This window comes from Rhamphochromis longiceps, linkage group LG2 (genome assembly GCF_057381845.1).
Source record: "Rhamphochromis longiceps isolate RC_006_pf linkage group LG2, R_longiceps_female_GT1.1, whole genome shotgun sequence".
Taxonomy (NCBI): Eukaryota; Metazoa; Chordata; class Actinopteri; order Cichliformes; family Cichlidae; genus Rhamphochromis; species Rhamphochromis longiceps.
The window spans coordinates 24,731,697-24,756,661 of record NC_140558.1 but is presented as its reverse complement, the minus strand read 5'-3'; the positions used below and the strand labels follow the sequence as shown (position 1 = coordinate 24,756,661).

Here is a 24,965-nt window from a genome sequence, read left to right as displayed (position 1 = left end):
TTCAGATTAGTTAGATGTTACGGGCTTTTTTCCCCCCAAGGTTGCACTGCTTCATGAGAATCTTCTGTCAGCTGTTCATTAACTTATTCTTGTTTCATACTTATCCTTCAGCAGCCTGACTTTCATGCAGTGCAAACACTCTCAAATATATAATTAGCTTTATTTGGAAGTGCATGACTCTATGGATGGTTGACAAGGACTGTGTGTGTGTGTGTGTGTGTACCTTATTACATAACAATGGATTAGCACGAAGAGGTATTCAGACCAGCAGGGAGTTTGCCTTTATTAGACACCTGAAATAACCTTATTAGCACCCACGTAGAGTGAGCACGCACACAGTAAGCATGTCCACATTTGTCTGTCATTAGATTGTTTCTAAAAACACACAAAAGAATACTTTAAAGCCATACTGTAAACTGCTGGTGTGGACGAACCCTGACCAAATTCAGCTATGACAACGGGATTGAACAGAGCCCAGATTACACAGCAAAAACACTTCATCTAGGAGCTGTGTGGAGACCATAGTGTCACTGTAAGCTATACAGAAGTAACTAAATATAGATAACTGTGGAGAGCGGTGCCCACAGAGTTCAACAGTAAGCTCCGATGACTCCAGCCGGGTGTTGTCCATGTGGCTTCTGTCCTTCTGACGTAACGCAAATCCAATATCGCCCAGCTTTAATCTCTCAATGGATCCAGTGTTACGAGACTCATTACACTACAGGCTTATGGCGCTGACTAATTGGCTACTGTCAACAATGACATTCAATGGTACTGACTCAGAAAATAAGCTTCTGATGTGATTAATAACCCACTCATGATTCCGAAGTTGTTTGTCTGTGTTACAGCCTCTCATTTATCTGAAAGGACTAATCTAATCTGTAAGTTGCTGTAGGTCTTACATAAAACAAATCCACCCTGCTCTGGGCCCAGTTGTTGTGAATCAGCAGTTAAACTGGCAAATATCAGCCTGATTACATTACAAACAGCAATTAGGCTCTGCATAGTGAAGGGACGGAGCCTAGAAGCTTAGCAAAGTGTAGCGTTTCAAAGCTAAACACTACTGAAACCAGGCTTCTGTCATTGCAACTGTGTCTGTTCGAGGGACTCTTGTAATGGTCTGTCTCCACAGACTTAAAGCAGGGACTTCCATTAGCCTCAAACAGAACAACCCCCTTAGCTGTGCGGCTGTACGTAGCAAAAGCAGAGCTAAACCAGAGTCACGCGGCGGCTGTTAGAGCTGAATGAGTTAACAGTGTCTATGAATGAAAATTTGTTTTCTGCCTTACATTCCAGCCCCTGAAGTAGACGCGTTCATTCACAGAGCATCACCAGAGGGCTGGTATTTCCTCCTGAATTCAGCATTTCTGAATTCCTTTTATTTATTTTTTAAGGAAGGCAATATAGACCAACTCTTAAATAACAATTCAAATTGATAAAGAGACGACTCAAAATGATTGCAGTGATTTTTGGAGCAAGTTTCAATATCTGTGATCGATTCTTAGCACGATATTCAGGCTTCTGACTTGAGCAGGATCACCACCGACCCAACACAGCGTGGAATCCGTCACGAAAAGCTAAAGAGAAAAAAAAAAAGAAAGAAAAAAGCAAAAAAAAAAAAAAAGCTATTTTTAGGTGCTTAGCCAGCAAATCTAAAAAACGACATTCCCTATACTGTATGAGACACAAAGCGAGCCTTAGGAGAACATGAAAGGCTTGAGTGGAGGAAGCTGGCCGAGGGAATAAGATGTTAGTGGGTCTGTGACGAGCCGAAAGCCTTCAATTTCCACAAAGAGAAAAAAAAAAAAAAAAAGACAGATGCAGGAATGAATCAAGGCAGAACGGCGAGGGAAGAGAAGGAATTTTTTCTTTTCCAGGCAGCTGAAATGATAAACTTGGCCGAGTGGATGAAGCGCTCTGCGCAGATAAGTTGCAGACTGCCATGTTGTATACACAGATAGAAGCAGCATGGGAACTTCACTGTGTTTGCACAAAATAAAGCATGCAATCTGTGGTGGTGTACATTTACTGCTTTTTTAAAACTAGAATTACTGCCTTGTGGTTATACGCTAACCAACAAGATGCATATTACATCCCTGTCTGTCCTGACTTGACCTTTGACCTTTCTGATGTTTTCACTTAATCATGTTATGCTCATTTTATCCTAAACCTACAGCTAAAAATGTGGTTTTCTTGAGGTCATGGTGATCTTAACCTTTGACCACCAAAATCTAGTCAGTTCATTTTTGAGTCCTTGCAGCTTCTAAAGAGATAAATGGTCCATGGCAATGGTCATGGCTGTCATCAGCAGGGCGTTATAATGACCTGTAATCGTGTTGACGTGGTTTAGACAGACATGCACATACTCACTGTGGAGAATTATAATATCTGAGGTTTAAATCAGGCTAATGCCTGTGGCTAAATCTGCCTTTTCCTTTATTTTTCTCTTCTGTGCACATGCAAGAAGAATCATAGCATTTTGCTTTAGATGAAAACTAATGATGAGGTCAAATTATAGAGACTGTAGTAAACAATGTTCTTTTATTGGAAACAGCTGGAGAGGGTTCCAGCATTGTGGAGAAAATACGTCGTTTTACACAGAACTCTGTACTCACAAAGCTTTGTCATTGAGCTCTATACACTCGTCACTGAGCAGAACCAGTTTCAACAATGCAAGTGTTTTCACTGAGGACAATGACTTGTAGAAGACAATGCAACTGAAACAAAATAGAAAATGAAACGCAAATTATGATGTTTAGCCTAATGCAAAAGTCTTGTGGAGCAAAACCGAAGTCAAGTCCACTGCTTACAACAGCAATTAATCTAAATACTTAAACGGAAGTGCTAAAGCAAAGGCCCAGCCACTCTGCTCATTGAACTGAGTGAATGTTTATATCTGCACAGTAAACACGAAGCAACAGCCAACACACGATAGCTCAGCTTAGTATGAAGACTGCAAAGATGGATGAACCGCTAAAAAAAAAAAAAAGGTTAGAAAATGAGCCTGGCAGCACCTCTAAAGCTCAGGAAACATGCTGTATCTTGTCTTTTGGCAGGGACCACATGAAGTCATGTTTGTCAGTCTAGTCTTTATGCTTACAATAACCTTACTGTCTACAGGTTCTACAATTCTAGAGTTTTCTCATTTATCTTAAAGGACTCTCATTTATCAGAAAGGACTAAATTTATTAAGTGTCTGAAGGCCTGGTGTGTTTGTGCTGCTCAGACTTTAATATCTTTACGGGATAGATAAAGCAGTAGTTCTTCCTGGGTCTGATGCCCCATCCCACACTGCACAGGGTACAGTCTGGTTTGATCTGCCATCTTGTCACATGCCTTTGTCTGCATTATTTAATAAAAGATTAATAGGGGAACAGCATGGGAAAAAAGGCAACGTCCTCGTAGGATAAACATCTTCCATTCTCCCACTGCTCTCTTCCCAGATGTTAAAGAGCTTTTACATGACTTTTGTTATTGTCTAACCCATCTCTGTTACACGAAGGCGCTCAATGCGAGCCAAAGGGCCATAAAAGGACATGAAAAATGTATAAAGAATGCATCCAGATAACACAGCTCCACATCATCAATGCATTACCCCTCCTTTCTCCTCATTCTTTTTACCTCTCGTCTCATTATCTCACCATCCCTTCCTTTCTCCATCTTTGTGCGATTCCCAGTCTCTTGTCTAGCTGCGCATACCTAACTGGGAACATGGCCTTTAAAACTTTGGTATTTCCTCTTGACCCATTCAGCCAGTCCACGCCTGCGCGATCAGCAGGAGAAGGTGACCGAGAAGGAAATTAGTCATGAATTTTTACTCCTGAACTCCAAAGAATGTGGCTGTGACCTACCCTTGCAATGCAAAACAATTTCTGGTTTAAAGGTGTTGGGCGACAGATGTTAAAACAAGTTTAGGAAAACCATTGAGAAAAAAATGTCAGAGTTATTCAGTACTCATTAAAGTCAAGCTCAAAACTGAACAACGTACCTACATTTTTTTATGAAGAAGCTAGCATTAGCGCAAATGCTCGGCATGCTGTGAAAAGTAGCAAAACAAAATTCAACAAACTTGATTAAAATAAATTGCTCAAGAGTTTATCCGTCTCCAGCCCAACTGCACCTGCCGAGTGACTTGGCAGGACTGTTGTGAAAAGTGATTCTAGAAATAGATGCAGCTACTGTATAATGAATCCATTAGCCATTAAACATACAGATTGCTTTCAGTAGCATCTCAGTGAATGGGAAGAGAGCCACAATAACCATGCCTTTAACCATAGCGGTGTACCATTTACTATTCATCAAGTTCAAAACCAGTATACTGCAACACCTCTATGCATATGGTCTCAGGTTACAGTGCTGTTTAATACTGGAAATCCATGCCACATTAGCTAGCCAGTGCTAAAACGCTGATATCGCCGTGTATTAGCCTGTCAGCTACTAAGAAAATAACAGCTTTAAATAGTATCTTGACTGGTCTCCAGCACAAAATAGACAAAAAAAAAATAAAATAAAATATTGCTGTTGGTTGGTTGTCAGTGGGAAACCCTATTAAAGATAATGAAAACAGTCTGTCTAACTTTATCTGCCCCCAAACACAAACCTTGAAATTCCCAGCAATGCATTTAGTATTCAAGTAGTCACGATTTAATCCCATCAAGCATTATAAGAAGCCGTCGAACTACAATGACCTTTAACACTCAATATGATGCTGCACTGCTCTGCGTGCTCATATCACAGAGGAGCACCAACATAATGTCTGATATTCCCAAGCCTTCAGTTTATGTAAACATAGAGCCTGAAAAATAAGCTACTGGGAGACAGTGCAGATGAAGTATGAAGTGGCAGTTACAAAATGTGGTTTCATTTGAAATGACTGAAATAAAACAAGACACTGCTTGTTGCAAAGCAATTCAGAGTCCCAGATAAGTCAGAAGACAGCTTAGCTTTTTATTCCAAAATTGCATTCATCTGAAACAAAGTGATCAAGCAGAAAATAAACACTGGTGACAAGACATTGGTGTTTGAATCCATTCACCAGGCACTAAAAGGCAGCTGAATGTTGATCAGTTATTTATTGCTACAGAACATATATGCTCGTCCCTGCTTTGCTACTGCCACAACTGCAACACAAGTCTTTGTAAAAAAAATAAATAAACTGGACCTGCGATCACATCCAGGTCACTTCATAACTCTGAAAGTTACCAAATTAAAGGCTAGTGCATAAAATGTAGGGATATTGATTTTATGTAACTTGGAGTTTGAGTGGTTCAGACTTAAAAAAAAACCAAAAAAACCAAAAAACTTTTAAACAACAAACTGCAAAATGTTTTTCACCCTGAGGTTTGGTTCAAATTGAGAAATCACTCCTTTGCATTTGGAGGTTCCTGTCAACATCCGGCTCTCGTTTTCTTTGCCACATTCTCTCCTCCATCTCCTTTCCTCATCTGTCAGTGCTCTTAGCAACAAGCCTTACATGGACTCAAGACAGCAACTGACCAAACACTTTCAGTCACTCTACACAGTCTACATTCATTTCCAGCTGCATCACCATTTCTTCTATACAAACTCAACCTGCAGTAGTTGCATAATCAGTCTTGGACCAGAAAATCCCAGTGGGGACTGGTGGGAAAATGAGAATATACCTTATCATCAGCTTTGATACTTTTATTGTGGAGTTCTACTCTACTGCTGAGCCAAACTGGAAAATGACATCAGATTTAAACAAAAAACTATCTGGGTTAGGGAGATTTAAACATTAGCTTTGCTTCACTTACTAACCGCAGAGATATATTAGCCACAAAAAGGTTTCTGGTTTGACGGACAGGGTGCTTCGCCTCCGTGCTAGGGCTCTGGCTGGGCCTTGGGGGCTTAGGTCCTTGTTGGTGTGTCGCCGAGGTTGTGGGCGGGTGGGGGCACAGGGGCTCAGCCCTGGTGCAGGGGGCCACTGGTGCATCGGCCTAACTAGGGGGCTCTTCAACTGACAGGGAGTTTGTTCCATCCTTGCAGGAGTCCACTCTGCAGGTGGGAGAGAGTCACAGGAGAGGTGGAGAATAAACTTAACCTGGGTGTCTACTGTCTTGTGCAGTCTGGGAGATGATTGAATGTTAGGGTAAAGTTTCCTCTGCAGTGGGGTCAGGTGGGCTGCCCCAGGTCCTGTGGGGGCTGGGCGGTCCTGCTGCCGTAGGCCCCGGTCTGGATGGGCCTGGGCTCCCTTGCCTTGGTGGGTGCCAAAGGACGGGGGTGCCTACTGGGGTCAGCGGGGGAGCTGAAAGCCCATAGAAGTCGGAAACATTTAAAAGGTTTAAAATATACAGGGCATCCAATAGTACTCCAACTATAATTCTGTTGTAGCCACTTAAATACCAAATGCTTCAATTTGCCCTGACTGAAATAATAATCTCATGACTTCAATTTAAATGCAGGCTCAGCCTTAATTTAGTGCATTCTGCCAAAATGCACTTGAATAAAATATAGTACAAAAGTCTTTTCTCATTTTTCCCCATTTCTAAGTTGTAAGTGATCTTTAAGAAAAGCTACAAATTCATCAATATGGATGAAGGAGGTCAGAAGAGAGACAAAGTGAGTATCTACAGTCATCTGTACAACACAATAGAGCCTCTGTCATGGTTTGGTGGTTCAGCCAGTGGTGGCGATATTGATGGGATTATAAACAGAAAATATTTAATCATCCTGTAATACAACCTAGAAAGTGTCTGATTGGCAACTGTTTCAGTTTTCAACATGACAAGAACTCCAAACACACGGCCAAGGGAGTAAAAGCATACCTGACAGCAAAAAGCTTCTCCCCAGAGCCCAGACCTCAACATTATTGAAGCAGCGTGGCATCATGTTAGCAAAGAACAGAACAAAAAGGCAGAAACATCCAAAGAAGAGCTTTAAATGTCCTTCAAGAAGCCTGGAGAACTATTTTCAAAGACTACTTAAAGAAATAACAAGAAACTTTGCCTAAGAGAGTTCAGGTTGTTGAAGAATAAAAAAAGGTACCCAGACTAAATATCGGCAAGCTTGTTAAAATTGCACAAACACTGTTTTTGCCTTTTAGACTGTTGTTACATGTAGTTTACCCGAGGCGGGAAGTAACAAAGTATTCCTACTTCGTTACTTTACTTCACTTGAGTAGTCATTTTTCTGACCAGTTTTTACCTGCTAAAAAACAAACTGAGGTAGACTGTGTTATTTGAAGTTTGCATGAAAACACTGTTTAGTACAGGATAAACAGGTTACTTTGCTGTACTGTGATGGATTTAAAGCATGTGAGTGATGCACAGAGGCTGTAGTGCTGATGGTCAGAGTTAGGTTACATAAAAGGGTTGCAGAGATGAATTTGAAGTTAAACTGATGATCCTTAGATTCATTTACTGAATTCCACCTTCATATGAACCCATCTAGAACAGGGGTGGGAACTCCAGGCCTCAAGGGCACAGCTGATTCAAATGGCTAAATGAGCTCCTCAAAATGTCTTGCAGTTCTCCAGAGGCCTGGTAATGAACTAATCATTTGATCCAGGTGTGTTGACCCAGGGTGAGATCTAAAACCTGCAGGACTCCTGCCCTCGAGGCCTGGAGTTTGACGCCTCTGGTGTAGAGGGTGGAAATCAGATGGAAATCAGCCAGGACAACTCATGAAACAGCTTTTGACACAAAGATAAGTAAAACTCAGCGCAGCAGTAGCAGCAGGTCAGCTGACCACAGCCTGTACATGAGAATCTAATGGCTCCCCATACTGAGCCAGTACAATTGATTTTAGGGTTCCTCCACCTGCTGAATCCACTGTAAACTCTTCCCTACATATTTTCATGTTGAGAGGCAAAGTCACCCTCTACAATGGAGACAACAGAAAATAGAGCTTTTTGTTCCGTTTCCCTTCTTTCTCCCTGCTCATGTTCTACTTACCCGAGTGACAATTTAGACTGAAATAAAGTTAGTTTCCCATCTACTTATTTTATTTAATAATTTAATATAGCCCAAGGTTCAGTTTGCTTTTCATAAAAATAAGAGGTAGAAACGTTCTTCGAGGAGCTACCTTTACTTTCTTTGAGTACGTTTCAGAGCCTGTGCTTTTTACTTTTACATGAAGTTGAATCTGTACTTCTACTTAATTACAGGATGCTTTTGCCACCTCTGATGTTTACACACCTTTCATCAAGCTGGATGCACTCATTTCCCATTTTCCTGGCAAAACAAGAAAAGAGGAGAGACTCAAGATTTTTGCTCAGTGTTGTATGTGTGTGACTGACACACACACACACACACACACACACACACACACACACACACTCTATTTGTTCAAGCTCCACTCAGGCGGCTGTAAAAGCTTTCACTGTTCAACTGTCATGAGGCTGGGAGGACAAAGACAAAGAAAGTTGAAGGGGGTATCAGTGTAACCAGCACCACATCTACACAGCTCTGTTACAAAAAAAGACACTTTACTGTAGTCAAAAAGCTAAAGGCACTCATTATGCTGAGCCTCTGTGGTCCAATCACACTGCCAAGCCCAGTGTCCTATATTTAGCCAATTCAAAGCATTAAAATCACAGAGGACTTCAATCAGCAAGAACAGAAACATGCATCCAAATTTAAATGAGGAAAAAACTCTTAACACGGCCACAGCTATGCAGCATCAAACCTTAATGAGCAACAACATGAACTGATCCTGTTCCAGGAAAACATACAGGAAATCATGCTCATCCACCTGATTGTAGTTTACAGCACACATGACAAAAGCGAGTTTGACTCAGATTTACGGACTAATCACTGACTTCCAGTCAAAACCCGTCTTGCGAGTTACTCAGTTGACCGTTTGTTCCCAAGCGAGTCACTAACTGTGGTGACAAAAAGAATACAGACTGATTTGACCACTGCATTAAAAGACGGTGTGCAGGATACAAATGCAGGTCAGTGCACTCTAAGAGTTTTTATTTTTCTTGCTGCATGCACTTGTAGTCATACCGTGGAAAGCAAAAAATGAGTGGAGCGCAACAAAGAAAACACATTTTGTGGTACTAGCAGCAGTCAGCGGTCTGCATTATGATAGAGTTTTACACTGAAAATGACAAATCCCGTGAAAAGGGCCGACACCACCCATATCCTGTGACACAGGTTTGCAGAGACTGTGTTGATGACCTGAGTGAGCAGTTTGATGAAGCAATATCTGTGAGCAATCCAGTTTTTGTTTTTTGTTTTTTCTTTCCTCGTGTGATGCAAGAACAAGGTGTTGCAATCTTCAGGTAATATTTTACAACTGAAACTTACTTGCGACCCTTAAAGCATCCGTACATCCCTGCCATGGTATAACGATGAGATGAAGCCAAAACGTGATTTGTGCGTTTTCCCGATGATGCCCAGTTTCTTCTGGTCTATGAATTTAAAGCTCTCAAACCCAAAATCTTGAGGTTTTTGTCTTCCTTTGCCCCTGTATAATGAAGACTTCTCGCTCTTCGCAGTAGAAAAGATGCCACTCCACAAGAGAAGATCGCCTTCCTCCAAGTCAAACCATCCTCTGAGGTTCCTCCCACTTTTGAGTTCCACTGAAGTCAAATTTCATACTGACCTCTCTCCTTTCATAAATCTGGCAGGAAAAGCACCAAAGCTAGCCAGTCTAAACCACTCCAAGACTCGCATTCAACTGCAGCCAAAGTGGGACGATCATAATATCGTGCAAGCAGCACAAAAATAGAGTTAGATAAACTGAATCGCCCTTTAAAAATGAACAATTCACCAGAGAGAGAGGAAAACGTCTCTTCCCCCAACGACCACGTCCCACAAAAGAAGAACAAATTCTTTGAGTGGTACAATGCAGTGATGAAAACAATGAACTATAAATGACTGACTGGCTGCTGCATGCTTTGCTCCTCTCCTCCCAGTCACCACGACTGGTAATGCTGCTGAAGCACAGAGGGAGGAAAGATAAAGAGGGAGGAGAGAGGGAGGGAGGAGGCATGTGTGAACAAGATACTCCCCCCACGACCTTATCCTTCACCGTCTCTTTCTACTGTTTAGATATAATTAACCAGTGAGTGCCAAGTGGTTTATTGTTAATGTTTACTTTTACTAATATTACCTCAGATGTTTCCCCATAAAGACAGTGAGCAAAGTATAAAGTGTGTTGTTATTTGCAGTAACAGCACACTTTATATCCAATATAGCCTTCATAGTTAACCCTAAAGACAAATGATTACAAATCACTGTCAATTGTTATATTGATACAGCCGGTTAAGACCAAACCTAAAGAAATGTTTAAACTGGGCACAAACATGCCACTGTCCTGTCTGTCCAATATGAAGCTGGAGCCAGCTAGTTCTCGTAAAAAAGTAAGAAAATCTACTAGTCTTCACCGCTGAACCTCATTAGTCACCATGTAAATTCCAAGCAGCAAGCTCCAGGACTGGATAAAGAAAAACAGAAATCAATCTGAAGAGGAAGTGATGGAAACTGTGGTTTCGTAAATGGCCGATTTACTCCCTTTTTATAACAGTTTTGGTTCTTTTTGGTAATTATATCCACAAATAATAAAAAATATATTTAAAACAAGTAAGTGCCTTAACCTGCATTCTTTTTAATAGCCACCAACAGATGATAGCGGTGGTTGCAAAAAACACTTTGGCCCTCAAACTTGATTTCAGTAAACTCTTTCCTGGTGACCCATTCAATTTTACTAATTAAACTATTAAGTTGATTTTGTGTATTTTTTTTGTCATTTTGCATTTCAGAAAAGTAGACTTCCCTAGCTCAAGAAGTAGAGCATCTACGAATCAGAAGGTTGGTGGTTTGATCCCTGATCCATGCCAAAGTTTCTTGGGCAAGATACTGAAGTTAGTGTGTGCGCGAATGTTAGATAAAGACACTTAGAACAGAAAAAAGTGCTCCTATGAATAGTTGTAAATGAGGTATAAAGCGTCTTGAATATACTAGAGTAGAAAAGCGCTACATTTCCATTTACCATTTAGCTGTGACGGACAAATTGTTAGCTGGTGAGGATGCAGGTTCACAGTCTCTTATCAAGACAGCAATAATAAAAAAATGGTCATCTTTAAAACCGGACTTCCCGACTAAAACCTGTCACAGAAATTGCATCCATCTTTAATACCATCTAATAGATCAAGGCTCAGTGTTTTGAATTAGCAGGGTTTGGCTTCTTCAGCAGTAGCTTTAGCTGCTAGCTATCTACGGGGCTTCACCTATGCCAATTTCAACCATATTTGCTACCTTTAGAGCCATTTAAATACAATAGTCAGACAAATAAGAAGACTTGGAGTACAGTTAATTTCAATAAAAAAAACCGACCAATGCTTGCTTTAGTTTTCTTGCTTTAGTGAATGAAAATGCTGCTTAACCTTAAACACAGAGACATTGCTAATCCTAAAAAAGCCTTCAAAACAGAACTGTACCACCACAGTAGGTACACCCATGTTTAACACATCATCTGTGGTCATTTACACACAATGATGATGTCCTGACTTCATATCCTGGGCTACTTTAGTGCTGGTATGTTTACTAAGCTATTTGTTTCTATTTTTTATGCTAAGTTATGCTAGCAGTCTGGCATCACCTGGAATTAAACCATAAACTCTCCGTTACAATGCATTTGACCACATGTCAGGGTTTAAAAATTAGTGGAGCATTTCAGTGTCCTTCAAATACAAAAGGACAGAGCCCAATGTTCTCTGCATCTCAGTAGGAGGCCTAGCGGTCGCACAACAGCCTGTCGCAGCTAATCGCTATAAGTAGGAAGCTTAACCACTAACAGCCACTACAGCTCAGAGCGCTTACACTGTGTGTGAGTGGCTGTGAAGTGACTAGGGGCTGATCCTGAGATTTCCTGCTACAACACTGAGTCAATTTTAGCTAAGAGGCCAATTTTTTAAAATGATCATTAGAAGATCACTATATATCAAAACAACTAGGAGCTGTATGCCGTTATCTGTAACGGAGCATGTGTTTACATGTTTAAACAGTTAAAAATGTTGTCGGAGTGATAAGAGTGAAAGTATAAAGTCTTGCTTTTGTCACACTACAGACATTTTTATCCTAGTGATCTTATAGTGACACAAACACACAAATCACATGAATCATCATGGTGTTGACATAGTAATGCTGTTAGTGGAACAGATTTCTCAATCCCAACATGCCCAGACTGAATACTGTCTGTGTGATTCAGTATTCACTTCAGACATGTCAAAGCTTTAAAAGTCACTCTGTCTGTGTGTGTGTGTGGCAACGCTGTATCAGTTCCAGAGCTCAACAGCTCCATTTCAACACAATAATACACAAACACACAGATCAGTTTTAGCATGCTGGGATTGTTGGGAAATGTCTTTACTCATGCGTACACACCCCTAGCATAAAGTCCTACCAAGGACTGAAGTTGTGTAGACGGAGGATTTCCACCGATTTAATCTACGGGTTAATCGGCGTTTCCACCAATAAATTCACTGCTGAATTGGCTTTAGTTGAGATTGATGCCTGAAGCAGGCTCTTGGGATTTCCCATCCTGGTATAGTCTGTGCATTTATTCATTTCTAGTCAGTTTTCTTTTAATCGTGTCTCTCCCTGACACATTTGTTGTACAAAACATAATTTGTAGAACAATAATTCTATCACCTACATTTTTTCATATTTTAAGTCTTTCGAGGAACTTTAAAGTGCCGTTGGATGATTCCGTAGTGAAATAGAAAGAAAAGGCTCAAAATTTAAAGAAATCTAAAGTCTGCTTCCTGTCACAAAAAACTGGGTCAAACCAATTAGACAAGTTAAGTTGGTGCTCGGCTGCCAGGCAGCAGGAAAGGAAGTGATGTACAATTTTGATTAGGCAATACACCAAACGCTGCACAGACAGCACTGTAGTAATTAGGAGGCTATCAAGCTGTGTAGGGCCCCAATGTTTCTGTGTTTTCTTATTCATCGTCTCTTTTTCAGGCCATTCATACTCATAGCCCCTCAAACTAAACAGCAAAAGTTTAGAAAATAGCACGCTTATTGGTAATACTCTCCTGGTGTTTTTCACCAGTTTTCGTGACTGTACCTCGAGTCTCGCACCACCGAAAGGTCAAAGGTTAGAGATGCTATCGTTAGGCTTGGGTGCCGGACTCTGTGATTTTTAGGGTAACAACCAAATTATGTCCATACTGAGTGTCAACAACCATAAAACTACTAATCATCCAAGTTAACAATGAACAATTTGAGATTTGAACCTTCATAGTGCCCTAGTTGGAACAACCAGTGCATTACTTTTAGCTTTTATGAGTCATGTAATCCAAGGATGTCAAACTTAAGGTACAGGGGCCAAAATTGGCCCGACAAAGACTTCAATCAGGTCCACTGGAAGGCTTTGGAAAATGTAAACGAGTGAATCTTTATCTGTATTTTTAGAACTTTTACAGCTTTTCCTGCCAATAAAGACCTTTTTAAAAACTTTTTGAACAAACAAAAGCAAAAACAGTCAGTCCGTGGTTAGAAAGAAATTAAAAATTCTGTGAATAACCAAAAACATTATCTTTTACAAATACAGGACAGTCTGAACAATGAGCTGTCAGGACTTTTTCTGTAATTTTACACATTTATCATGCAGAAAAACTGAGATTTACTGTTGAAATTTGTTATTTGCGTCTCAGGAATTCAATGTTTAGGTAACTCATTCAATGCCAGCCATTGGCAGTGAATGAGTTAAACCCATTGACTCATTCACTGCAATTGACGGCTATAGACGTCAATGGCAGTGAATGAGTTAAATGTCTTCACTCAACCCACTTAAGTCCAAAGTGGGCTGTATGTGGCCCATGAAGTTTTATAGCGGTCACAGAACAACATCAGCATTTATGACCTCCGCTAAAGTTTGGCAGCGTTTGCCTGTGTGTCATTCAGTCTGTAAACACAATAGGTCAAAAAGTTTTGAATGATTCTGATAAAACTTTGTCAAGGTGTAGAGTGGGGTCGTGTTAACGAGCCATTCAAATGTAGCTTTCTCCGCCGAGGTCTTCAAGTTCAACCTAATGATTTATTGGGTGAAAGCTGATCACAAGCCTTAAAACTTAGAAACTGTGATTCTTACAAATGGAATATAGATATAGAAAGTAACACATAAAGATTTGAAATATCATGTCACATTTGAGCTCCGACCTTTCTTCAAAGTCAGTGATAACAATACTATTTAAATCTATGTTACTTACTGCCATTGTGTTTATCGACAGCATATAGACATAATTATTTATACATTATCTAATTATCACATTACAGTTTGCATCCAAATATGATGCCATTGTGTCATTTACATTTCAAATCTGTCTTTCAAGTTAACTCCACAATGTGTTACATTTTTAAAGAAAGTACCATCAAGAGAAAGAGCTGCATTGTTAGTTATAATAATACTATATAATATTTCTAAGCTCAGGTTACTCACGTCCAGTTATTTACAAATCAACACCTGTTATGTGTAACCAGAGTAGACATCGGTCATGTTACCCTCATCTAATTTTTACTGCACTACAAACTTCTTAAAGTACCTTTAAGAAGAATAAAGAAAACAAACTTAATATATACACAACATACATACATACTATTCCCTTCAAAGTAAATACTGCCCTGAGTGTGGCGCTTTGCTGGAGGTTTGCACTCTGAGTGCTTCTTGTTTAGAAATGCATCTCTGACTATTTGACGTATCCAAGTCCAATATTCACTCTTCCTTTAGCTCTGTCCACCAGGTCCTGAAAGTGATAACGTGTTCAGGTTTTGTGATGTATGAAGCTGCTGAGTTATTATTTAAAGTCTGGTGCTAAACTATTAGTATACAGTAAGTCTATAAGTTACATTAATATAAACAAAACTGGAATAAAGGCAATTAAAGTGATCAACAGGCCATAAAACCAAAATATTAATGAGAGCAGCTTTAACTCTACATGTGGGGTCTGTCTGTTTTCAGGTATCAGTAACACATCCAACTGAGGCAGCTTTTAAAATGAACTCAACTCACTAAATCTCTGAGGAAAAATAGACTCCAGCCAAAGGAGATTTATAACATCCATTTGAGTAGGTTTCCAGAGTCTCTGTGTACACAAATTTCTCAGTGCAACTCATCATGGCATGGCGAGTGCATGTTCGTATGTGAACAAGCATGTGTGAATCAGACAGCTTTCTGTTTATAGAGGCACAAGGAATGTCGGTCAGTTTCCCCTGGAAGAGGGGGGGAAAAAAGTGGATACTGGTATTTCCTGAAACGACCCCGAGTCTGGACCCACTGAGAGAGAGACTCAAACAGTGATGGAGAGAACGGACGACTCGCAAAGAAACAACTAAGAGATATGAAAATGTGTCATCTGGATCCATCGGGGATGAAATACATTGATAGAAGTGAGCAAATTATAAGTTCAGCATGTTTTCAAACAAGAGTCTAAAAATAAAACGAATCTTTTTTAATTTAATGAAACTTAATATAATCAGTGATGGACACCTCCATTCATTAAGCTGGAGCCACCCTCGGCACAGCTGTGGGGTCTTCACTGAAATGACTGATGGTTTTTCATGCAGTGCTTGTCCCTCCTACCTACCGTGATGCCAGAAAAGCCTCCACTCGGCTGAAATGCCCCAAGTTAGATCTCTGGACTTGTGGTCAACCCGGAGGCCTTGCTTCTCTTCTCTATTCTTTCCATCCCCTTCCTCATCTCCACCGCTCCTTTTCCCTCGGCTGGCTCCGGTTCTGCTTCCTCACTCACCCTCAGCACAATGCATTCTCCTTCCCCTCCGGTTTGTGGTTTCTGCGCGTCGCCTATTCTCTCCAACACAACGCACACAAGCTGATCTAGATATCTCTCCCTGTATAGAGGAAGAGGAGGGGAATCACATTGCTCTGAATTCCACCTCACATCTGGAAACCATCTTCTTCCTCTCCCTCTTTTTTTCCCTTTTCTTGCCAGTCTCTCTCCCCCCTTCTCCATTGCTCTATGCTGTAATGTAAATAGGCCTGTAATCATACTCCTGCCCTTAGCCTGCCGTGCTGGGTGGTGGTGTGTGTGAGAGAAATCTTACACAGAACACACTTCGCCAACAAGCGGAGATCCCCGTCTTCCTTCCCTCTATCTCAGGCCCCAGCTGAGCTTTATGGGGCGATAAAAACAAAACCCTGTTCTTCAACTCTATTTGCATCAATTGCATGCGTGTGTGTCTTTGAGTACTAAAGCAACTGGAGGCCCCTTAGCCACTAATACAAAGTATATAACTGAATGCCGATGACCTAATGACCCGAGAGTGAAGATTTTAAGAGTGTCATCTCATTGCTCCATAAACTGAACTCAAGGAGAAGCAAAGGTACCTTTGTTTAACTGAAGCAGTGAGGGTTTATTCTTGGGGTACAACACACTGTTTTTCCCCTAAAACTGTTAAAGAAGGTTTTGTTTGGGTACAGTTGTCATGGCAAAGTGAAGTGCTTCTTGGTTTCCCAGCAAAACCTGGCAAGTCCATCATTAACACTACACGTTTTACTTTCTTAAAGGACCAAACCAAAGTTTGCTCATTACTGCCTGTATGTAACCAACACTTTGATTGAACACAGACTGCTAAATGCTGCCAAAGATATCAGTATTTAGCAACTACTGTGCTCATCAGCTAAAAACTTAATGAATCCCATTCGGTTTGAGAGACAAATTACATTGAACTTAGAAATTCTTCCACAATCTCAATAAGCTTTATGGGATAGCTGCTCATGTAGTCGCTCAATACTGTAGCGGTTCACACATTCGCCCAACAAGTTAGAGAAGCCGGTAAAATACCTACCAAATCCAACCGATGGAGCTATTTATAGTGTAGCTGTCCATTAATACAAAGTTTTGACTGATGACATTTAAATTTCCATCATTTCTATTCCCACCACACGACACCAGCCCAGTGTGCAGCGGCATTCAGTGCGAAAACAACCTGAAAGTTTCAACAACTATAGTTCCTCTAATGACCACTCGAGGTTGGCTTTAAAAGTGATCGATCCCCAACAGAGGCCTTCATCATTGATAAATGGAAGAGGTTTTGAACCACCAGGACTCTTCCTATAGCTAGCCACTCAGCCAGTCTCAGTAATCGGGGATAGAAGGGCCTAACGCTGACACAGCTTCAGCACTGCTCTGTCGGCGTTAGACGAACATCCCAGAAGGACAACCATTATTGCACTGCTCCACCAATCAGGCCTGTATGGTGGAGTGGCCAGATGGAAGTCACTCTTCAGTCAATGCTGAGGAGACAGCCAGAAAATCTGCCTGGAGTTTGCAAAAAGATACCTGAATGTTGTTTCCCAGACCACGAGAAACAAAATTCTCCGGTCTGATAAAACAAATATTGAATTCTTTTGCCTGAATGCTAAGCATCATGTCTTTAGAACACCAGGCACTGCTCATCACCTGCCCAATGCTGTCCCTACAGTGAAGCATGGTGGTGGCAGCATCATGCTGCAGAGATGTTATGTGACAGGGAGATTAGTCAGGGTCCAAAGTTAAATGGAGCAATGTACAGAGACACCCCTGATGACATCCTGCTCTAGAGTGCTCTGGACCTCGGACTGGGTGAAGATTCATCTTCCAACAAGACAAACCCTAAACCCACAGCCAAGATAACAAAAGGACCGGCTTCAGGACAACTGAATGTCTCAGCCAGAGCCCAAAATTGAACCTGAACATCCCTGCAGAGATCTGAAAATGTCTGTGCACTGATGCTCTCTATCCAGCCTGATGGAGCTTAAAGGTTCTGCAAAGACAAATGGGAAAAAGTGCTCAAAAACAGGCGTGCTAACTCCTGCCACAATCGCTTCAGTCAAGTACTGAGTAAAGGCTGTGAATTCTTATGTGCATGTTATATATACATAATTTTTTTAATAGGTTTGCAAGAATTTTAAGCAAACCCTTATCCCATTAGCATTATGGGTATTATTTTGTGTGTAAAGTTTTGAGGTAAAAAGTGAATTTAATCAATTTTCGGAGGCTGTAACACAACGAAATGAGGAACAAGCAAAGTCCTGTGAATGCTTGATTGAATAGGCTGTCTCAATGCTAAAGAGGTTTTCCAGGACTTTAGCTGACACGGACTTGTTTTTCCTGACTTTGATGAGCAGGGTGGCAGATGAAACCATCCAAAAAGATTTCGTGCCTCCGAAGTATAATCGATATGAAAAGATAACGCTCACTCAGGCTGCACAGGAAGCAAGAAGTTAGGTTTTAAAGACCATCCAGTTACACTCCGAGTCAGACACACAGGAGCATGTTCTGTCAAATTATGAATGACTGAATTGTCATGACAGCACTCCCTCACAAAGAAAAACTGTTTTTTTTTAAAGTGACCTAGTGATGGACGACCTAATCAGACCTTTAATAAAGAAGACTTTGACAGTTGACAGTTCACACACACTCTCACAGAAGCCTATTTCTCCAAGCTTCTCAATCCGACAACCAGCAGACAAACTCGTGCATCTTCATTCAGTGTGATAACTGGATTTACTGCAAAGTACTGAGTGATACCACGTCATTATTCATCAAGATCTCAGAGCGCTTTGACGTGTAATGGGAATCTGCTTTGTCGTCACTTCCAGAACAAAGAAATGACGCAGTCAGAAGTCAACATCGTTCTCAGATCAATAGTGTCATTTATTCAGTCACACTGACAGACAGCATGACTCTGTTCTGAATCACTCAGTGTCTGTGTTCAGAATTACGGTGGTGAAACGCAGCGAAAGATAACTGTTTAATCTGGACCGTCCTTGACCTGCCTCCACCAAACACTGAGCTCACACGCATGCACTGTGTGTGTGTGTGTGTGTGTGTGTGTGTGTGTGTTCTCACTAAGTCTACAGGGTTGTAGAGAGTGACTGATCAGGACAATAGGCCTAATATGCCTTTAAAGGCTACAGTAAATGAATTATATGGAAACCTTGCATGAGAGGCGGTGCATGGATGAATCACAGGCACTGAGCTGCTGAAGGAGAAAAGATCAGCTGCTGCTTATAACCAGGGTCCTTTTGACAGGTTAGCCAATTAAAACTAGTTCACTGAAAACTTACTTGGAGAATAGATTAAAACCTCAAATGCATCTTAATGTTCCCAGAATGTTTCACAATAGATAACAAGTGGCAATCTTTGAAGAACCAGAACAGCTTTGCTGGTGTTAAATCATGTGATGGAAAAAGTGCCTGACCAAAGTTGATTTTTAGGGGGATTACCACCAACCTACTTCCAGTTTAGCCAACGTTATACACTAATCCAAAACAGAATGTAGTTGAAACACCAGCAAAAAACAAAAAATACATAAAAACTAAGTAAAAGGACTTCAGGAACTCCAAAGAATAATTACAGCCCACCTACAGTGCTGTCTGCAAATCAGAGCCCAAAGAGGAAAAACTAAAATAAAACGTTTTATCCCCTCAACTAATTCAGTTCACACACAAACAAGCACAGCAGCGTGTCCGGCACACTGTAACAAGCACATGTATCGATTACTACCAATCAGACATCTCCATCTCCGGGCAAAACAAAGCTGAAGAGTCCCAGAGATGACGCACAGTTGGCCGGGAAAGCTTGTAGCCGTTGCGGGGATACTCACTGTGTCTGCTGAATCTCAAACGGCCTCAGGGTGAAGTCATCCCTCAGATACTGAAACCAAGACATCTGCGCCGTCACTGGACTAATGATTGGATTATTTGTCTCAGTCGTGGGCTGGCGTCCTCAGGTCCGTGATGCTGCGTTCAGGAGACACCACGGAAACTCCGCAATCCCGTCTCACCAACAAATCATTAGTGTTTAGGTTTACACTCCAATCCTATTTTTTAATATATAAATATATATAAAGTTTAATAGCGACCCACACTACTGATATCTTCCTGCTAATGCTATCCTAGGTTGGGTTCAGGAAATAAAGAGGCGTTAACCGGTTCTCGGGGTATTTAATTAGCGGGTTTTGATGCCTTTGTGGAAGATTTCCTCTGGGTGTTCTCAATGTGGAAAATGCTCTAATTGCACTTACACAAAAGCAAAAACATGCACTCTACTGGATATGTCGTAATACGTCCATTCAGCAGCGATCCTTGTGCTTTTTCCAGGATAGGTGTTTACTGAACAAAACAAGAGTACACACAGTCCAGCGTGCCTGTGGTTAATAACGTTAAAACCAACTCAAGCATGTAACCCATGAATTCTATTAGTATACTTAAAAGAAAAAAACCTGGAAAAGCTTTCGAAACAGACAGTTAGACAATAATGAGAGGATTAGGATCAAGTTACATTAAACAGCTTCCCCGTCAAGTTTCTGTTAAACACAGGTTGTAACTTATTAAGGCTGAACAAACCACTAAATGGTCTTTGACGTGGGTCCCAGTAGACTGGTTGCTAGGCTAAGGAACAAATCACAGGACGGTGTAGTATCGTTGCTGTTGATCAATTCGCATTTTTCCAAGGGACACTTGAACGCACCTTAAGCACGAACTGAACACCGCCCAGCTGACTTTAGATCAGATAAGAAAATTATGTCTGCAAGAAATGATCTTTTAACAAAGTCACAGCAGCTCAGAGGCAAACTGAGGTGTGTGTGTACAAACTCGCATTATACAGCTCCGACTGTCAGCGGGGCTGAAGGGGAGACACAGGTGTAGCTACGAGGCACAGGTTCAAATGAGCGCAGTACTTCAGATCCAAAAGTATGTATGTGGTGTTAAGTTAAAGAGAACCTGCTATGCTTATTGCTAGCTCCATTTTTCATTGTGTGTGTATTATTTTTATTCTCGGAATGCTACAGCAGCTTTGTATGACAATTCGATATAATCTTTATTTGTCTCATACTGGGCCTTGGTAGACCCGCCCCCCCAGTTCATGGAGCCTCCTCTAACTGGCTGCTCCTCTCAAACAGAAGGTTCGGTCGCTTTAAACTGAGAGTTTCGAGCAGTCTGAAGCCTGACCTTCAGGATTACTTCTACTGTACATGCACTGACCTCACCACTTGAAACATTGTTTAATATGGACATCAACACTGTTAAAGTGTATATATGACAGAAAATGAACGAAGTGCAACTTCATTGCGTATTTTGGTTAAAAGTGGTTGTGTTTATATGCAAAAGAAGGTTTTATAATTTGCTTTCTTTTATGACAAAGTGAGAAAAAAGTGAGACTCATGATATTACCCAGACTGGAGATTTAGTTTTACAGTCTAGCACATGCACAAGAATGTCTTATCATCGTAGGATTTATACTACCATCTAGTGCAGCAGCTGAGGAACTGTGGCTTTGGATTCTCTGCTGTTATACATGTATTCCAGTGATATGATAAAGAAGCATGTCCAAACACGCTGCCAACAGTGAAGCTATAGAATGCCCCCTGTTGGACAAAATGTGCAACATCAACCATCACAACATGCTTGCATGGGTTTCTTCAAAGGCTTCTTTGCATTTTAATTTTTGACATATCAGTCATTATAAATGCAGATACAGATGCAGCAGCTAAAAGCTAATTTTGGTTGTTGGTATTAGTTGGGCTCTTGGACTGTACCAGTTTAGCTTTCCATGATTCACAGTTTAAAATTGTCCGTATAGATCTTATCCCAGAGCTTGGTGTAACCCCCTCTGTTCATTATGTCAGAAAATAAGGCAAGAATAATAGGCCTGGTTATAATAAACCAATTATGTCTTTGAGGGATTATTGAAACCAACACTGCAAACTTAATACATTTTATTAAAGAGTTAGAAACCAAACGTACTTTAATTTAGTTGACAACATTCAGTCAAAAAGCACATCAAACACACTGATTAAAAAATGCTTCATCTACTGTTGTGTTTTTAAATCACAACAAGACTAATAACAATTTCTGACACGACTACAAAAAAAACATCAGAAATATACAAATTACTTTTGAAAAAACAGAAAAGTCATAAAAACAGACTACAAAGCGGATCAGAGTGTCAATAACGTTGTTCTACAACATAATGAACAGAGCTGTGAACTGGCATTAAAGGATGATCCAGTTTACAGAGACAATATTTGATATGGATTAAAAGTTATGGGCTGGAGTAGCGTGAACATTAGCATGTCAAGCCAACTGATAGCATTCAAAACAAAAAAACCCAGCTGTAAAGCTCACGGTTTGGATGGAGAGAGAGAGGCGGTGGATGGTGCTCTGAGTTTGGTTCATTACAGCCTCCCTGCCTCCTTGAACTTACTGAGCAGTCCATCATCTGCCCTCAGGGGGAAGTAGAGTGTCCGTGTTTTGTAATACTGGGGGTTTGACTGGAGGTTCTGGATGACATCAGCGATGAGATGGGCTCGCTCCACACCGCAGCCCGGCGCGTCATAGCCCAGCTTGGTGAAGTGGACGTGCAGGTGGTAATAGGAGGGCTGGTAGTGCAGGTAGACTCTCAGCTTACTGGCTGGAAGGTTGTAGCGCTGGAGGATGGCTTCCTAATTTACACAGATATCATCGCAGAGAATGAATGAAGCCACATTGAGTAAAGATGATTGATATGCATATAGCTCTCTTTAACTGAGACCTGAGGATCACTTTAATCCCACCTTTCCTTTCTGGAAGATGTTCTGCAGCAGCGGGACATGCTCTGATGTCAGATCTCGAAGGCTCTTGATGTCTCTCTGATGTGCTATTGCAATGAGGTACAAATCATCCACCTGAAAGAAGACAGATGTGCTGAGGCTGTTAAGTGGTCTAAAAATCCAAGAACTCGCCATCCAGTAAGCTTTTGAGTAAAAAGCTCCAGGGGCTGAAAAATGAAGCTTATAGTTCTTTGAATGGCTGCTTGAAGCTGGCTCACTAAAGAGTTAATCCACAGTGACCCCATGTTAGAGAATACAATTTCAGAGCAAGGGAGTGAATTTCTATATAGCTAACCAGTTTAAATTGCATTAAGGATCGTATTAAGTTATGCAGTATTGGTGCTGTGGCAACTTTAATTGACAGGCAGATGCTTTTTCTAGTATATTCGCTGAACTGTAACGTACGAGTACATTCTAGGGAAGTTTTTCACTAGCCAAAACTTGCCTTGCTAACCAAGCTAGCCAGTGCCATTGTTAGCAGAGTCCCATGGTTTAGTTACTATGACCTGAAAAAAGCGACTCCGCCCAAAAATGTCATTAGGAAGGTTTTTCTGACGTCACAGAAGTGGGAACTCAGGGCCATTTTTCCATAGATTTCTATGAAGTTGCCCTCTGCAGGCCAGTATATGTGCAGGTTTAATCACACCTGCACATATACTGTGTAAATTTACACTCTTAACATAAAGCCTTAAGCCAAAAGACTTACTATATCAGTTACACTGTATGTCCTCTTCATGAACCGTAACCAGCGTAGGGCAAGTTCATCATAAAACACAAATAAGTTACTTTCTCCAAAGTTTCATTTTCAAAAGACACATCAGGTTTGAGATATTACCATTTATCACAATCATTAAGGAAAACTGTAGATCGATCAGTCTAATTGTGTTAATCATACAAATAATGGCAGACTGTGATTTATTTACTTATTTTTCAATAAAAGGAATATTGCATGAAGGTGTTCCATAAGCACATTGGTGCACTCCATTTTGGGCTTTTGTGCTCAAGAACATTCTTTCCAATAATACCACTTTGCATCTAAATGTATATTATAATGTTAAAATGCTCCAGCCTGGAGTTGTCATGCAATGCTAAATGAAATATTACAGAGGTACAGAAGAATAGTGTTTGTGCCACTGTAAATGTAAATATATGATTGTCTGCATAGAAATGAGGTCTGCAAAACATGCCAGAGCTTTAGTGTAAAATCATGTTCTAGTTTATTCTGGTTGATCAAGAGGTTTTAAAGTCAGTGAAGCAGTGTCAACATTAGTGGCCTCTGACCTGTTTTTGGTCCCACTTGAAATCCGGAAGGAGGACAAAGCCGACGTCAGGATCTGGATCTTCATAAACGATCCTTTCAGCCTCTGCCTTCTTCTCCAAGATGTTGTAAACCCACTGCAAGGTAAAAATCAGGGAAAAGTGAGCAATGTGCACTCCAAAGAGCAGACTGGAGCAGAAGAGGTACTCCAAAGAGACTGACCTGCACACTAAAACTCTGCTTCACAATGTGGGGTAGAGTAATATTCTTATAGTCTTCCTCCGTTTCCTCGACCAGGAAACTCTCCTTACGCTGGTATTTCTTTATATGCTTCTCAGTGGCTGGACACACCACTGTGGTCTTAATCTCTGTATAACAGAAACACGCAGGTTATCTGACTGACATCACATAACATTCAGACAGTTTACTAGTGGGGTAGCATACCATTGAGATGAGGGGGAGCCTGGAGCCGATATGTGCTGTAGATGTCGTTTTTCATCTCCAGTTTGAGTGTGGAACCACTAAAGAGCTCAGCCAGTGAGTCTTCTCTGATCGGGGTCTTTTCAAGGATAACCACAGCATCCTGATCTGCAACCTTAAGATCATAGTAAGATACCATAAGATCAAAGTTCCTATCAGGCCTGGTTTGCAAAAAACAAAAACAAAACAAATGACTATTATTTTGAAAGGTCAAACCGGAAGCTAGTGTCGTACAGTTCCTTACAAATCATTCAAAAGCCACTTTCAAAAACGGCTTCCTTTAAAACGCCGCTTGCAACTCTGTAACAATAGTTACAAGTAACAAATAGCTGCATATGGTCTGTACACTGAGCAACGGTAGCTAACTTTGCAACAACGCTACCTTTCCGTGGATAAAGATGTTTTTCTCTCGGGCGGAGTCACTCAACACGCTTGAGGTTTTGAACCCAGACAGAACATTTTCCTGGACCGACTCATTTCCATCTTCTCGCCCATTCTCATTGTCAGTTTTCCCCCTCTTGACGTCTGGAGCTGGTTCACCAGTTTTATCGCTGTCGAGTAGACGTTTGGCGCTCGTGTCCGCCATGTTCAGTGTAGCTGCTTCGAAGATTGTGTATTGTACACGATGTTTTCACCCCGACTCAAAAATAAATATT

General features: G+C 40.9%; 2 protein-coding genes across 8 annotated transcripts in view; both read right to left on the bottom strand.

Moving 5' to 3' along the window:
- The window catches only part of LOC146677227 (uncharacterized), a 46,413-nt gene extending 26,523 nt beyond the window's left edge, over window positions 1–19,890 (bottom strand). For 2 of the 7 annotated variants that reach the window (XM_085419503.1, XM_085419504.1), the window contains exon 1: window positions 19,584–19,890. In XM_085419503.1, coding sequence (XP_085275629.1) covers window positions 19,584–19,648 — 65 coding nt within the window. In that variant the 5' untranslated portion in view covers window positions 19,649–19,890. The other 5 variants (XM_085419509.1, XM_085419510.1, XM_085419508.1 and 2 more) reach the window with 4 other exon arrangements.
- Window positions 19,891–21,536: 1,646 nt separating this feature from the next.
- dcps (decapping enzyme, scavenger) lies at window positions 21,537–24,925 on the bottom strand. The gene is made up of 6 exons (XM_085419494.1): window positions 24,692–24,925; window positions 24,274–24,424; window positions 24,052–24,197; window positions 23,853–23,966; window positions 22,536–22,646; window positions 21,537–22,424 (listed from the first exon to the last, which is right to left on the bottom strand). The coding sequence occupies exons 1-6, from the start codon at window positions 24,893–24,895 to the stop codon at window positions 22,158–22,160; spliced, it is 993 nt and encodes a 330-aa protein (XP_085275620.1). The 5' UTR covers window positions 24,896–24,925; the 3' UTR covers window positions 21,537–22,157.
- Between the last annotated feature and the right edge of the window lie 40 nt (window positions 24,926–24,965).